Source organism: Microcaecilia unicolor, chromosome 3 (assembly GCF_901765095.1).
Source record: "Microcaecilia unicolor chromosome 3, aMicUni1.1, whole genome shotgun sequence".
NCBI classification, from domain to species: Eukaryota; Metazoa; Chordata; class Amphibia; order Gymnophiona; family Siphonopidae; genus Microcaecilia; species Microcaecilia unicolor.
The window spans coordinates 505844566-505860746 of record NC_044033.1 but is presented as its reverse complement, the minus strand read 5'-3'; the positions used below and the strand labels follow the sequence as shown (position 1 = coordinate 505860746).

The 16181-nt window shown below is 44.9% G+C and overlaps 1 protein-coding gene across 1 annotated transcript in view; it reads left to right on the top strand.

Moving 5' to 3' along the window:
• SPACA1 (sperm acrosome associated 1) overlaps positions 1-16181 on the top strand; it is a gene marked incomplete at its 5' end in the record, with an annotated part of 99772 nt that overhangs the window by 51420 nt on the left and 32171 nt on the right. The window contains 2 exons of the mRNA XM_030195177.1: positions 6157-6258; positions 14570-14676. Coding sequence (XP_030051037.1) covers positions 6157-6258; positions 14570-14676 — 209 coding nt within the window. The remainder of the gene's footprint in view (positions 1-6156; positions 6259-14569; positions 14677-16181) is intronic.

Sequence of the window (16181 nt, the reverse complement as noted above, 5' to 3'; positions counted from 1 at the left end):
AGCAACATTAAAACATAGTGACACGCCACACACGACCAAATATTAATATAACATCTCATCCAATACTGAGTACTCCAATCCCAAATAGCAACAGGCCAGCGACGGCAGGACAAGAACCAAATTAGGCCTAAAAAGCAGCCTGAAATAAGTAGGCGTTAAGTAACCACTTGATAACCTGGGATGATTCCTCAAAGTCGTAAATATGATGGGAGGGCATTCCAAAGGGACGGCCCAATTACGCTAAACATCCTGGTGCACAATGATTGAAGGCCGTACAACCGAAATGATGGAGCAACCAAACATTGTTGTGAGCCTGATCTTAATGAACGCTAACGCTAAGGCACATAGGGAAAATCAATAAGTTAGCTAAATATAAGGAGGGTAGCTAGTATGATAGATTTTAAAAAGCAAACAAAGAGTTTTGTAGCAAACTCTATAAGGGATGGGGAGTCAATGTGCCTTTCTTAGGAATTTCTCCACTATTCAAATTTACAAGCATAACTTAAGAGAGTCATCTTGCAATGAATACAAATAAAGACCAAAGGAACATACTAATCTATCAAACATATAAATGGTGAGTGTCGTACTCACTCGCAAATGCGTCAATACGTGATGACGGGGGCGGAACAGAGAGGGTCTCTACTGCGCATTTGCGAGGGACGAAATCACCGTCACTAACGCTCCCCCCACCCGGAGTCGCCGCCGCCACCCACCCTCCACCCGGCCGGGCCCTCGCTCCGCTATTGAAACAGCGAGGGAACGCAGCACACGGCTGTGCTGTGCTGTGCTGAGCTGCCGTCCTTCCTTCTTCTTCTCTGCCTGTGTCCCGCCCTCGATGACGTTACATCACACGAGGGCGGGACTCAGGCAGAGAAGAAGAAGGAAGGCCGACGGCAGCTCAGCAGAGCACAGCTGTGTGCTGCGTTCCCTCGCTGTTTCAATAGCGGAGCGAGGGCCCAGCCGGGTGGAGGGGTGGCGGCGACTCGGGGGGGGGGTAGCTCGGCGGCGGGGGGGCCTTGCAGCGGCGACGGGAAGGGGCTTTCAACACCCCCTTTCCTATACTAGCCCGTTTTTACGGGCTCAACGGCTAGTAATTAAATAAACAATGAAACTCATAATTGCAAGACATAGCATCAATCCCAAATCCCAAGCGCTCCACAGCTTATCAAAGATGCTTTGGCAATGCCCGTTTGGCGCAATAATATGTTTCAAATCAATGGCAGATATGTTTATTGGCATGCTTGAATTAAAGCAGGTATCTTGCAACTACAGCAGATTGTGGCTGATAAACATATCCTTCCGTTTTCATTGCTATAGAGCCATTTTGGGTTACCCTACACATATCGCTTCAATACTTACAACTCAAGCACTGCATTGAAAAGAAAATTGAAGGATGTAGATCCAGAAATCTTTATTACAATAGAGACTTAATGAACCACATGTTGCTTCAAAACTGTATAAACAACTGCTTTCAGTTTATTATAGCAGACCATATGGGCCGGCCGGCAATTGTCACCAAAACTCTGGGAGGTAATTTGGAGTAGGATAAACTGACTCTTGGCTTCAGCATCTATAATGCAATCTTTGCAAAGGTACCTGGCGGGGGAGGGTCGGCAGCGGTGGGGGGTGGGGGGGGGGGGGGCGCGGCGGCTGGGGGAGGCAGGCTAAAATGTGCCCCCCCCCACACCTTGGGCTGTGGACCCCCTTCCCGCCGGCTATGCCCATGGCTTAGAGGCTTCCAGGGGCTCCCTTCCTCTTCCAAACTCAATCAAAACTGGCAGATTTGAAGGAGAAAATCATGGGAAATCCTCTCTTCAAACAATCTAACGTCGCCTCCCAGCTGACATTAGGTTTCCAGTGGTAAGGGCGGCTTTGTTTTGTGCGCTGTTTTCTGAGCATTGGGAAGGGAATAGGAGATGATCTCATTAACATCCATATGACTACATTTAAATACTATTTGCACTAATCTTTTGCATGCATATTGTTTCTCGCACTACAGCCCTCTGAACATTATCCTCTGGATTCTGTATAGTAAGCCTAGAGATCCGCGCCGGAATCTAGGCGTGTTCTATAACAATGTGCATAATGTAGTTGGCTTAACAAGCTAATCAACATCGATAACAGCACTTAACTAGCAATAATGAGCACTAATTGAAAATTAGAATTTACGCACACAACCCACTAAGCGTACTCTGTAATGAACTGCGTCTAACTTCTATAACGCACAGTTCAAAAAGAACGTGACGGTGGGGAAATGGGCATTTTGAAAGCATTCCAAAATTTACATGCACAGTTATACAATGTGGCCTAGTGCGCGTAAATCTATGTGCCGAGATTTAGGCCATGTTTTCGCTTGCCTAAGTGGACGCGCATTATTTTAGGCGCTAGGATTTCTGCCTAAGCATATTCTATATACCGTGCCTAAACCTAGGCACCGCTTATAGAATACGCTTAGTATTACTGTCTGGCTTGTGCGACTTCAATCTACGTATCAATACTAATATATATATCACAAAGGTAGATGAAACAATCCGGGGTCAAGTTATTATATACTCTCCTTTAATGCTGGTTAGAACCTTTTTCTTTTAAAGTTCTGGTTCCTGCTTTTTTGTATAGGGGAAGTCTCATATAAAGTCACAGGGTAACTTATTCCTCGCTCCTTTGTGAGACCCTTTCTGTGACTTTATATGAGACTTCCCCTATACAAAAAACAGGAACCAGAACTTTAAAAGAAAAAGGTTCTAATCAGCATTAAAGGAAAGTATATAATAACTTGAACCCAGATTGTTTCATCTACCTTTGTGATATATATAGAATACGCTTAGGCAGAAATGTTTTACCGCATGGATTTTTTAAGCGTCATATATAGAATCTGGCCCTATGTGCAGATTAATGCCAGCAATAGTCTAGCAGTAATCGGCTCTAGCACCAGCGTTAGGTTCTGAGCATTGGCACATGAGTTATCTGTATCATATCCTTTAGCTTCTCTGAGGTAGATGTATAAGGAAATTTTTTAACTGACCAGATAGCTCACAGGACCTGCAAACTAATTTTCAAAGAGATATTTCACAGAGTTCCACTGAGAAAATCTGGTGTGCCAAAGCCCACAGGTTTAAATGTTTGTGAATCATATTTTTCCACTGACCTATATTTTTCTCTAGTATTTGTCCTGCAATTAGGATATAACTCTTTATTGATCTCTGGAGCAACGTTCCCTCTCATTTTCGATGGGCTGTACATGCAAAAATATTCTTTTGTGCGCCTTTTTAATATGCTGACTTCAAATTTGTGCATTGCGAGCCCAAATGTACCTCGGCAGCTATAATGCAAATCATATCAGTGTTTCAAAAGTGTTAGTGAAGTAATTGTTTAATAAAAATGAATTCTAGATTATTTTAGCATAATCGTGTGTTCTAAATAATCCGAAAACATCAGCTGTGAAGATCAGGAAAACGCAATTAGTTTGGTTTCCTTGTGCTGCTCTACAACACCTAATTACAATTCATTGCAGTATTATGTTTTGTGTGCATGCTTTTTTGCCATATGCAGGGGATTCACAATCTGTGCGAGTATGCACGCGTGCAAAGTTTACCAGGAACACGACTTTGGAACACTGCCCTTGCAGTGGTGCTGTCAGTTCTAGATATGCAGGCATCAGGTGCTCTTTGCCTGACTGAGAGGTTACCATGGCAACCAAAGGAAGCCTAGCAAGTGCCGGCTGTGTACTTCCAGCTGGTCCTTTCACTCCAAGTCTGGGATACTTGTGACAAAAGGATGGCACTGTCTCTTTAAAAACAGAAGGAAACTGCTCCAAAAAAACCAGGACCCTCAAAAATCTCTTGTGTTGATGGGTTTTTTTTTGTTTGTTTTCTATTTCATTTTAAGCTAATGTAATGATGGAAAGGAAACAAGGTGGCATGAGCAATCTCCATTCATTTTTCAACGGGTAGAGAAGAAATTAACGTTGACATGTTTCCTCCTATGAAAGATAACAGGAGCTGGGCGGCACGGAGAGGTGCACAAAAAGCTGCTTTTGTGTTGAGCAGAGGTAAATATATTCAGGGTAGAAAGCTGAACAAGCCAAAAGCCACAAAAGTGCGTGAGTTATTCACTCCTGTGGGGCCGGGGCAAAACTGAATGCATTAGAGGCAGGTCTAAAGTGGTTTCACTTCCTCACTCTCCTGACCTTTTTTTTCTTGCTATGTTAAAGAATTATTAACTGCCACAAAATATTCTACAAATGATCAATGTTGGGGTAAATATTCAAAGACACGGCTACTGTGTTTATCTTTATGTCAAGTATCTGTTTAGGTGGGGATGCTGAATACTTACTGTACACCTCCTTGAGTGAATTCCTTCAAAAAGGCGGCAAATACATCCTAATAAATAAATAAATAAATAAATAAATAAATGTAATTCTAAACTTAAATGGAAACTCACCCATCTGAGGTTAGGACTGCTATGTGTGTTGTCCATGTGGAGGGCAATTTTGTAATGAGACAGATACCAATGAAATGGAAAGGAGAGCCCCCCCCCCCCCCCCCCCAGAGTAGGAGTGAACCAAAGAACTTCCAGCAATCAAGTATTGACAAAGCACCAGCTTAAAAGGACCCAACACAGGGCCATGCTTTGGTGGACAACCACCTGCTCCAAGGGTCAAAAATGCTCTGTCAAATATATTATGGCATTGAGAGATGCTACTGAAACAAAATCCAATTTGAACAGCAACTGAAAATCACCTGGAGGCTGCCAACAGGTGCGGGCCAAGGCAAAATGCCACCTGAGGCATGGCTGAGATGCTCCCCCCCCCCCAGGCCGAGATGCCACTCCACCCCGGGTGAAATTCTTGCATCTTCCACCTTCCTTTCTCCACCTTGTTCCCTGAGTTTACCTTCTTTCTACATGTTCCAAAAGTCATTGTCAACAAGCGTGATTCCCTTACACTGCCCTGCCACAGGCACCGGCCTCTTTACTGTAGCCACTTCTGAGGAAACAGGAAGTTACATCAGAGAGGTGGCTGCAGTAAAGAGAAGAGGCGGGTGTTGGCGGCAGGGCAGCGTATAGGAATCACACCTGCCATCGCCGGCTTTTGGAACATGAAGAAAGAAGGTAAACTCGGGGAACAGGGTGGAGGAAGGAAGGGGGAGATGCCGCTCCTGAAAGAGTGCCACCTGAGGCCCCCACCTCAGGAGGCCTAGTGATCGGGTCACCCCTGCCTGTCAATATAAGAAATCCTCTGCTTGCCTCAAAGATTCAGCTACAAACCGTGGGAAACAGCTTCAACTCTATCCTACATTTCGATGGAGTTCTTTTCTGTATTATTTTATTTCTGTGTTGTATTGTTTATCGCCTTGATTTGCTGCACAGTTAGAACGGTTTTATCAAATCTCTCAATAACCATAAACATAAATATACATGGCTGCATTTCAGTCACAATTGCTGCATGTTAAGTTGTTTTTATATAATAACTTCAAAGTAGGCTTCCAGTTTGTTTTCCAACCTAGGCGACCTGTTATAAAATCATCCTCTTGGTAACTCCCAAAGCTGATAATTCTTAGATAGTACTGACTGAAATCCTGATGATACTCATTGGGGTAGATTATGTAAATGGCGCCTAAAAAAATCTTCACCGAAATAATGCTGAAAATTCGGTGCGATTTCCAGAATAACACTTAAGTGTTATGGTCACACGTAAATGTAGGCAGGACCATTTGCACCGACAAAAACGTGGTACAAATGCCCACACCCGAATTTACACATGAAGCACCATTATTCTGTAATTATGTGGTACCTCAAAGCCACTCCCCGTTCCACACCGAAATGCCCACGATTGTCCCCTTTCCGTGCCCCCTTTTTGGGCTGCACGTAAAGATTAGGAGTGAATCCCTCGCCTAACTTTACATGTGTAACACCCAATTAAATCTAATTAGCGCCAACTATTGCTTGTTAAAAGGCCATTTCTTCACACTAATTGGCTTGTTAATCAATTAAATTGCACACGCAAATCAGGAACGGTCCTCAATTTGCATGCACAATTTTTGGCCACCTTTACAGAATCAGGGGGATTTTGTATAGTTATAAAAAAGTATAACAGTGGCATTGAAACATAAATTTAAAATAATATGATTAAAACATTTTTTCTTTATCTTTGTCAAGGCATTGGCATAAGAGAAGTTATGTTAAGCAATGGATGTCCTGGAAATGAAGCAAAATGTCTGGTTCGTGTGGAAGAATGCAGGGGACAAATTGACTGTGGATGTAAGTAGTACTGTTTATCTCTAGAAGAAGCCAATAGAGTCATTGTAATTGCTTTATGACAAGATCTTTTTTCCTATTACCGTGTAGGAGTGGTTCAAAAGTTTATTGTGTTGTATAGTAAGGTGTTTGTTTTCTGACAGAAATACCATTTCTATAAAATATTGATGCATACTCGTATTTGAAAGACTAAAAGAGTAATAAAGACCACAGAACAAGTTGGGATGATTTACAGTGAATCAGGGGCATAGCCACGGGTGGGCCTGGACAGGCCCAGGCCCAGCCACTTTCCCTCCAGGCCCGCCCATCCAACATCCTGCTGCTGTCGCTGCCTTTTCTCCCGCGGCTCCGCCGGGTCCGGGAAGCAGCGTTCGGTAGCGTTGCCTGCCTGCCTTTTAAAATAATTTGTCTCCCCAGGCTCCGCTGTATTTACTTCTTCGCCTGTCGCAAAGCACTGCCGTTCGCACAGGCAGCCCCGCTCCCCTTTGCCGCGTCCATCTGGCCCTACGTATCCACTACAGGAAGTGGATCAGAGAGGGCCGGATGGATGGATGCGGCAAAGGGGAGCGGAGCTGCCTGTGCGAACGGCAGTGCTTTGCGACGGGCGAAGAAGTAAATGCAGCGGAGCCTGGGGAGACGAATTATTTTAAAAGGCAGGCAGGCACGCAGGCAACGCTACTGAACGCTGCTTCCCGCCACGCTGGTGACTGGCGCAGGGATGAGACTTCTCAAGCCTTGGGGGCCTCCAGAAGATTCTTCAGCTGGCAGGGCCCGGAGATCCCCGGCAGCTCAGGTATTTATCTTTACGGGAGGGGGATGGACAGAGAGGAAATATGTGGACCATGCCCACCCAGTCCACCCCCAGGCCCACCCAAAAATTGAGGTCTGGCTACGCTACTGCAGTGAATAAACTCTTTGGAGCCATTTTACTAAAATGTGTGATCTTAACACACCTTAGCACCAAAAATGAATGTGCTTTAAGTGCAAAGGCTGTGCACTACTTGTTGAGGGGGTGGGGGGCCAACGCATCCTCTGCAATTAATGTGCTAAAATGTTCATTCCCGCACATTAACACTACTCACAATTAGTGCGTTTACTTGGAGACTCCTACTGAGGAGGTGTTAAGTAGAGACCAAATGAATTTTGGTTTTGGTTTCTGTTTTGCTGCTGGAAAAGGGCCCAAAATTTGGATTCGGCCATGTTTCAGTTTTGAAAGAAAATGGTGGTACATTTTTGACTGAAACCAAAACGTTCCCCCTGACCAAAAGCGGGGACTACTCTCTCCACCCATAGATCTTCTCTGGGCCTACCTTAGAAGCCCTAGAGGGGCATAATAGAAGGAAAACGTCTATCTCCATGGGCGTTTATCTCCGAGAACGGGTCCGTGAAGGGGCGGACCGAACCGTATTTTCGAAAAACATGGACGTTTATCTTTTTTTGAGCTGGGCGTTTTTGTTTTTCAGCGATAATGGAAACCGAAAGCGCCCAGCTCAAAAACGAATAAATCCAAGGCATTTGTTCGTGGGAGGGGCCAGGATTCGTAGTGCACTAGTCCCCCTCACATGACAGGACACCAACCGGGCACCCTAGGGGGCACTTTTACAAAAAAAAAAACAAGGTAAAACAGCTCCCAGGTGCATAGCACCCTTCCCTTGGGTGTTGAGCCCCCCAAATCCCCCTCAAAACCCACTGCCCACAAGTCTACACCATTACTATAGCCCTAAGGGGTGAAGGGGGGCACCTACATGTGGGTAAAGTGGGTTTGGGGGGCAGTTTGGATGGCTCCCATTTACCAGCACAAGTGTAACAGGTGGGGGGGGGGGGATGGGCCTGGGTCCACCTGCCTGAAGTCCACTGCACCCCCTAATAACTGCTCCAGTGACCTGCATACTGCTGCCAGGGAGGTGGGTATGACATTTGAGGGTGAAAATAAAAAGTTGTGAAATGGCATATTTTGTGGTGGGAGGGGGTTTGTGACCACTGGGAGAGTCAGGGGAGGTCATCCCCGATTCCCTCCAGTGGTCATCTGGTCATTTAGGGCACTTTTTGAGGCCTTATTCGTGGAAAAACAGGGTCCAGGAAAAGTGCCCTAAATTCTCGCTAAAAACGCATATTTTTTTTCCATTATGGGCGAAAGACGCCCATCTCTGATCGCCCGATAACCACGCCCCAGTTCCGCCTTCACCACGCCTCCGGCACGCCCCCCGCCAACTTTGTCCTCATCCGCGACGGAGTGCAGTTGAAAACGTCCAAATTCGGCTTTCGATTATACCGCTTTATTCGTTTTTGTGAGATAAACGTCTATCCCCCGATTTGGGTCGCAATATAGGTGTTTTTCTTTTTCAATTATAAGCTGGCTAGTAATCTAGCAGCCTAGTCGTGGCAGGAACGATCTCCAGTCACTCCTGCCCATGCCGGCTTCACTTTCAAAAGGACTGCTGCATCTTCCTGTGACAGTCTCATGAGACTACAGCTGGTTGAGTTACAGACATTAGGTAGAGCTAATACAGTTACACCAACAGGCTGAGAACCAGAGAAGCAAGTGTTTAAATCCCACTGATGTTCTTTGAGATCCTAGACAAGTCACTTGACCCTGCATTACCTCAGGCACATCACCCCCCCCCCCCCCGGCGCATCACCCTCACCCCCCGGTGCATCACCTCCATACCCCTTGGCACATCACATCCTAGGGGTGCAGGGAGCAGCCACACGGCTGTTGGCTCCACCGGTTCCCTGCGCCCTCTGAGTTACTTCCTGTTCCAGGTCAGGGAACCGGTGGAGCCAATAGCTGCGTGACTGCTCCCTGCACCCCTAGGATGTGATGCGCCAAGGGGTGTGGAGGTGATGCAAAAGGGGGTGGGGGTGATGCGCCGGGGGGGGGGGGGGTGATGTGCTTGAAGGATGATGTGCTGGAGGAGGTGCACAGCTGCGATCCACCCCCAGTGGCAACTGACTTAAGAATGACACTGTTCCAGGGACAGGGAAATATCTACTGTACCTGAATAAAACTTGCCTTGAGCCACTACTGAGAAAAGTGTGATCTACATAGTAACATAGTAGATGACGGCAGAGAAAGACCTGTACGGTCCATCCAGTCTGCCCAACATGATAAAATCATATGTGCTACTTCATGTGTACACCTGACCTTGATTTGTATCTGCCATTTTCAGGGCACAGACCGTAGAAGTCTGCCCAGTACTAGCCCCGCCTCCTAACCAATGGCCCCGCCTCCTAACCACCGGTGCTGCCACCCCATCTCCGCTAAGCTTCTGAGGATCCATTCCTTCTGAACAGGATTCCCTTATGTTTATCCCACGCATTTTTGAATTCCGTTACCGTTTTCATCTCCACCACCTCCCGCGAGAGGGCATTCCAAGTATCCACCGCTCTCTCTGTGAAAAAATACTTCCTGACATTTTTCTTGAGTCTGCCCCCCCTTCAATCTCATGTCATGTCCTCTAGTTCTACCGCCTTCCCATCTCCGGAAAAGGTTCATTTGCAGATTAATACCTTTCAAGTATTTGAACGTCTGTATCATATCACCCGTTTCTCCTTTCCTGCAGGGTATACATGTTCAGGTCAGCAAGTCTCTCCTCATACGTCTTGTAACGCAAATCCCATACCACTTTTGTAGCTTTTCTTTGTACCGCTTCAATTCATTTTACATCCTTAGCAAGATACGGCCTCCAAAACTGAACACAATACACCAGGTGGGGCCTCACCAATGACTTGTACAGGGGCATCAACACCTCCTTTCTTCTGCTGGCCACACCTCTCTCTATACAGCCTAGCAGTCTTCTGGCTACGGCCACCACCTTGTCACACTGTTTCATCGTCTTCAGATCCTCAGATACTATCACCCCAAGATCCCTCTCCCCGTCTGTACATATCAGACTCTCACCGCCTAACACACTCCTATGGGTGTCTCTAGCATTAGCGAATTATTATTTTTAGCGTGTGCTAAATAGTAAACAGGACCCTAAATGAGGTCTCACTAGAGACTTATGCAGGAGATTTATCACCTCCTTTTTCCTGCTAGCTATTTCTCTCCCTGTGCACCCAAGCATCCTTCTGGCTTTTGGCCACCTTAAAGTCATCATACAAGCACTATCAAGCTAGATGCAAAGCATTGATAAAAAGACTAAAAGAGAATATGACGGAAAAGCTTGCTGCAGAGACAAAAGCTCATAGTAAACCTTTTTCGGGTACATCAGAAGCAGAAAGCCTGCGAGGGAATCCATGGGACCATTAGATCATGAAGGCGCAAAAGGGGCATTCAGGAAGGACAAGGCCATAGCGGAGAGATTGAATGAATCCTTTGCTTTGGTCCTTACGGAAGAAGATGTAAGAGATCTATCTGTACCAGGAATGGTTTTCAAGGGTCACGATGCGGAGGAACTGAAAGAAGTCTTGGTGAACCTGGAAGATGTATTGAACCAAATAGACTCTTTAAATTAAGAGTGATAAATCACTTGAACTGGATGGTATACACCCCAGGGTACTGAAAGAACTCAAACATGAAATTGCTGATCTGCTGTTAGTGATCTGTAACTGGCCATTAAAATAATCCGTAGTACCTGAAGATTGGAGGATGACTAACGTAAGGCCAATTTTTAAAAAGGGTTCCAGGGGTGACCCGAGAAATTACAGACCAGTAAGCCTGACTTCAGTGCTAGTCAAAATAGTGGAAACTATTATAAAGAATAAAATAACGGAACACATAGACAAACATGGTTTAATGGAACAGAGTCAGCATGGGTTCAGCCAAGGGACGTCTTACCTTACCAATTTGCTTCATTTATTTGAAGGTATGAATAAACATGTGGGTAAAGGTGAGCTGGTTGATGTGAAGGGGCATAATCGAACGGAAACGTCTATCTCCATGGGCATTTATCTCCGAGAATGGGTCCGTGAAGGGGCGGACCGAACCGTATTTTCGAAAAACATGGACGTTTATCTTTTTTTGAGCTGGGCGTTTTTGTTTTTCAGCGATAATGGAAAATGAAAGCGCCCAGCTCAAAAACGAATAAATCCAAGACATTTATTTGTGGGAGGGGCCAGGATTCGTAGTGCACTGGTCCCCCTCACATGCCAGGACACCAACCGGGCACCCTAGGGGGCACTTTTACAAAAAAAAAAAAAAAGGTAAAACAGCTCCCAGGTGAATAGCACCCTTCCCTTGTGTGTTGAGCCCCCCAAATCCCCCTCAAAACCCACTGCCCACAAGTCTACACCATTACTATAGCCCTAAGGGGTGAAGGGGGGCACCTACATGTGGGTACAGTGGGTTTGGGGGGCGGTTTGGAGGGCTCCCATTTACCGGCACAAGTGTAACAGGTGGGGGGGGGGGGATGGGCCTGGGTCCACCTGCCTGAAGTCCACTGCACCCCCTAATAACTGCTCCAGTGACCTGCATACTGCTGCCAGGGAGGTGTGTATGACATTTGAGGGTGAAAATAAACAGTTGTGAAACGGCATATTTTGTGGTGGGAGGGGGTTTGTGACCACTGAGGGAGTCAGGGGAGGTCATCCCCGATTCCCTCCAGTGGTCATCTGGTCATTTAGGGCACTTTTTGGGGCCTTATTCGTGGAAAAACAGGGTCCAGGAAAAGTGCCCTAAATTCTCGCTAAAAACGCATATTTTTTTTTCATTATCGGCGAAAGGCGCCCATCTCTGATCGGCAGATAACCACGCCCCAGTTCCGCCTTCACCACGCCTTCGACACGCCCCCATCAACTTTGTCCGCATCCGCGACGGAGTGCAGTTGAAAACGTCCAAATTCGGATTTCGATTATACCGCTTTATTCGTTTTTGTTAGATAAACTTCTATCTCCCGATTTGGGTCACAATATAGGCGTTTTTCTATTTCGATTATAAGTAGGACAGTGTATCTAGATTTTCAGAAAGGTTTTGACAAAGTTTCTCATGAGAGAACTGTTCAAGAAGTCCTTAAAGACGTTCTTATTCGACAAGGCTTACTCCACTGGCGTCTCCACTGCTTAACCTCTCCCACTTGCCGTCGCTTCACCCCTGTCATTTACCCTGTGTTATCCCCTGTTCCTACCCCTCCTGTCACTTTCTGTTTCAGGGCCATCATTGTCTTATTTTGTATCCACTTGATTTATTGTAAACCATATTGCGCCTGCTCATGTGGGTAAATGTGGGGTAGAAATGTACTAAAAGAAATAATAATAAATAAATAAATAAATAAATAATGAGAAACTCCTGAGAAAATTAAAAGGTCATGGGATAGGATGCAATATCCTTCTGTGGGATTAGGAATTGGTTATTGGACAGAACACAGAGGATAGGGTTAAATGGCCATTTTTCTCAGTGGAGGAGGGTGAATAGAGCAGTGCCACAAGGATCTATACTGGCATCGGTGATATTTAACATATTTATAAACTAGTAAAAAAGCCCCGTTTCTGATGCAAATGAAACGGGGGCTAGCAAGGTTTTCTTCTGTGTGCATGTGGGAGTGTGTGTGTCCCTGCCCTCTGCCCTCTCTCCCTTCCCCTGTGTTGTCTGTCCTCTCTGTCCCCTCCCCCCTCGGAGTCGAGTCCTTCAGTGTTAAGTTTCCTGCTGTGCTGTGTTTGTGTTACAGAGATAGTGAGGGCTTCTGCCCTCTCTCCCCTCCCCCCTCTGAGTCCTTCACTGTTACAGAGAGAGCGATTTGATTTCGTGCTTTGCTGTGTTTTCCTTCACTGTTTGTGTTACAGAGAGAGCGAGGGTGGGGCAGACACTCATGGGGAAAACGGATATCTCTCCCCCTTCATACTTCCGGCTGGAGGCTTCATTTAGAACGTTGGTGGTGCCTTTTATATATAGAGATGATATGGAAATTGGAATGGCAAGTGAGGTGATTAAATTTGCAGATGACACAGAACTATTCAAAGTTGTCAAAACATATGCGGGCTCTAAAAAATTGCAGGAAGACCTTAGGAAACTGGAAGATTGGGCAACCAAATGGGAGATGACATTTAGTGTGGACAAATGCAAAGCGATGCACATTTGGGAAAATAATCCAAATCATAATTGCCTGATGCTAGGGTTCACCTTTGGAGTCAGCACCAAAGAAAAAGATCTAGGTGTCATTGTAGACAGTATATTGAAATCTTCTGCCTAGTGTGCAGTGGTGGCCAAAAAAGCAAACAGGATGCTAGGAATTATTAGGAAAGGGATGGTAAATAAGATCAAGAACATTGTAATGCTTCTGTATCGCTCCATAGTTTATTTAAAAAAATGTTAAACCACTCTATCATACATTCTAGGCAGTTTCCAAGTCACATACATAATACTACCTTACATATAAAATATATCAGAGTGGTTTACAATAAAATATAGTATAACCTCACCTTGAGTATGGCGTTCAATTTTGGTCACCGTATCTGATCTAACAGAATCAGAAAAGGTTCAAGAAGAGCAACCAAAATGATAAAGTGGGTGGAACTCCTCTCATATGAGGAAAGGCTAAAGAGGTTCGGGCTCTTCAGTTTGGGAAAAAGATGGCCTTGGGGAGGGGATATGGGTAGAAGTGAATCAATGTTTCACTCTTTCAAACGTAAACAGATCAAGGGACAGTCAATGAAATTACATGGAAGTGCTTTTAAAACAAATAGGAGGAAATATTTTTTCAGTCAAAGCGTAGTTAAGCTCTGGAACTCACTGTTGGAGGATGTAGTAACAGCAGTTTGTGTGTCTGGGTTTAAAAAAGTTTTGGACAAGTTTCTGGAGGAAAAGTCTATAGTCTGTTATTGAGATAGACATGGGGAAGCCACTGCTTGCCCTGGGATTGGTAGCGTGGAATGTTGCTACTAATTGGGTTTCTGCCAGGTACTTGTGACCTGGATTGGTCACTGTTGGAAACAGGATACTGGGCTAGATGGACCACTGATTTGACCCAGAATGGCTATTTTTATATTCTTAAATTCCACTCTAGTTGAATACTATGATGTCTAAAAGCCCAACAATATTCAGCTCTTAATTCCTTACCTCAAGCATCCCTCTTTTGTGCATGACGTCATGACTTGATCAATACAGAAATGTCACAGTGAGACTTGTACACTTCAACATTTTCTAAAACTATGATAAGCAAATCTTAACTTTCTACTGCTCTCTTACAAAATTTAGAGTATAAAGCGTTAAAAGGATTACATTTATGTTAATGTAAAGATTTGAGTTTGTGTATCCAATACATTATCAAAAATAATCAAGTATAATCTTTTCCTATGTAGTTAATTCGTTTTTGAGCGTGGTGGTCTGAAAATGTATGGCAAAGGTGAAGAAGTGTCAACTGTTTTTCTCTGTCTTCAGGGGGTAAACCACTTTTTGAGACCCTTGAAAGTGTGCAGCTCTCTTGTGTTTATACAGCACCTGATAATCGCTTTGTATTTTCATGGACAATGTTAATTAAAGACAAGGTAAGCATTTACTATAAGAAGTTCAATGTTACATAAGTACATAAATACATAAGTGTTGCCATACTGGCACAGAGCGAAGGTCCATCAAGCCCAGTATCCTGTTTCCAACAGTGAACAATCCAGGTCACAAGTACGTGGCAAGATCCCAAAACAGTACATTTTGTGCTGCTTATCCCAGACATAAGCAGTGGATTTTCCCATCCATTTTAATAATGGCTTATGGATTTTCTTTTAGGAAGCTATCCAAACCTTTTTTAAGCCCCACTAAGCTACCTTATACAGTAAAAAAAAAATATTGGCATATAAAGCTTCTGGGTCCTATCGCCCTCATTCTATTGCTGCACCTGTTGTATACTTAAAATTTGTAGAATACTGGAATTTGCGTGTCGATGGGCACTCAACCACTGTTCAATAATTATGCTCTAAAATAACTTTTCTGTAATTGTAACGGGGCGTAAATGTTCATGCCTAAATTTAGTCTTACCAATGCCGACTAACACTAATATTCTGTAACTGCATCTTGGCACGCAGATGCCGTTATAAAATTGGCAGCCAGCATGCGGTATCAGTGTGCCTAAGTGGAGCCGCCCAGTTATAGATTTGGCCCTTTAAACTAAAATACAGCATGACTTTGCAAAAGTGTACTTCACACAGAGAATAGTGCAAAATGACAGGAAACGTACAGAAACACCAAATTATGGGCACTGTATGCTATTTTTGCATAGAGTGCACTTTTCAGTGGAATTGCAAACCTTTTCATGAAAGTTTATGTCAATTTTGCATTAATAAGATGCTGCAATGCAAAAATCATGCAAACCAGCTCAATTTTTTTTGTTACATTTGTACCCCGCACTTTCCCACTCATGGCAGGCTCAATGCGGCTTACATATTGTATACAGGTACTTATTTGTACCTGGGGCAATGGAGGGTTAAGTGACTTGCCCAGAGTCACAAGGAGCTGTCTGTGCCTGAAGTGAGAATCAAACTCAGTTCCTCAGTTCCCCAGGACCAAAATCCACCACCCTAACCACTAGGCCACTCCTCCACTATGAGCCTGTTTTCACAGAAAAAATAACTAACAGGTGAATTTTCGAAAGAGAAGGGCGCCCATCTTCCGACACAAATCGAGAGATGGGCGTCCTTCTCGCAAGGTCGCCTAAATTGGCATAATGGAAAGCCAATTTTGGGCGCCCTCAACTGCTTTCCGTTGCGGGGATGACCAAAGTTCACGGGGGCGTGTTGGCAGTGTAGCAAAGGCGGGACTGGGGCGTGCTTGGGAGATAGGCATCCTCGGCCGATAATGGAAAAAAGAAGGGCGACTTTACTTGGTCCAATTAAAAGGTGCCTGAACTGACCAGATGACCACCAGAGGGAATCGGACATCACCTCCCCTTACTCCCCCAGTGGTCACTAACCCCCTCCCACCCTCAAAAAATATCTTTAAAAATACTTTTTTGCCAGCCTCAAATGCCATACCCAGGTCCATCGCAGCAGTATGCAGGTAC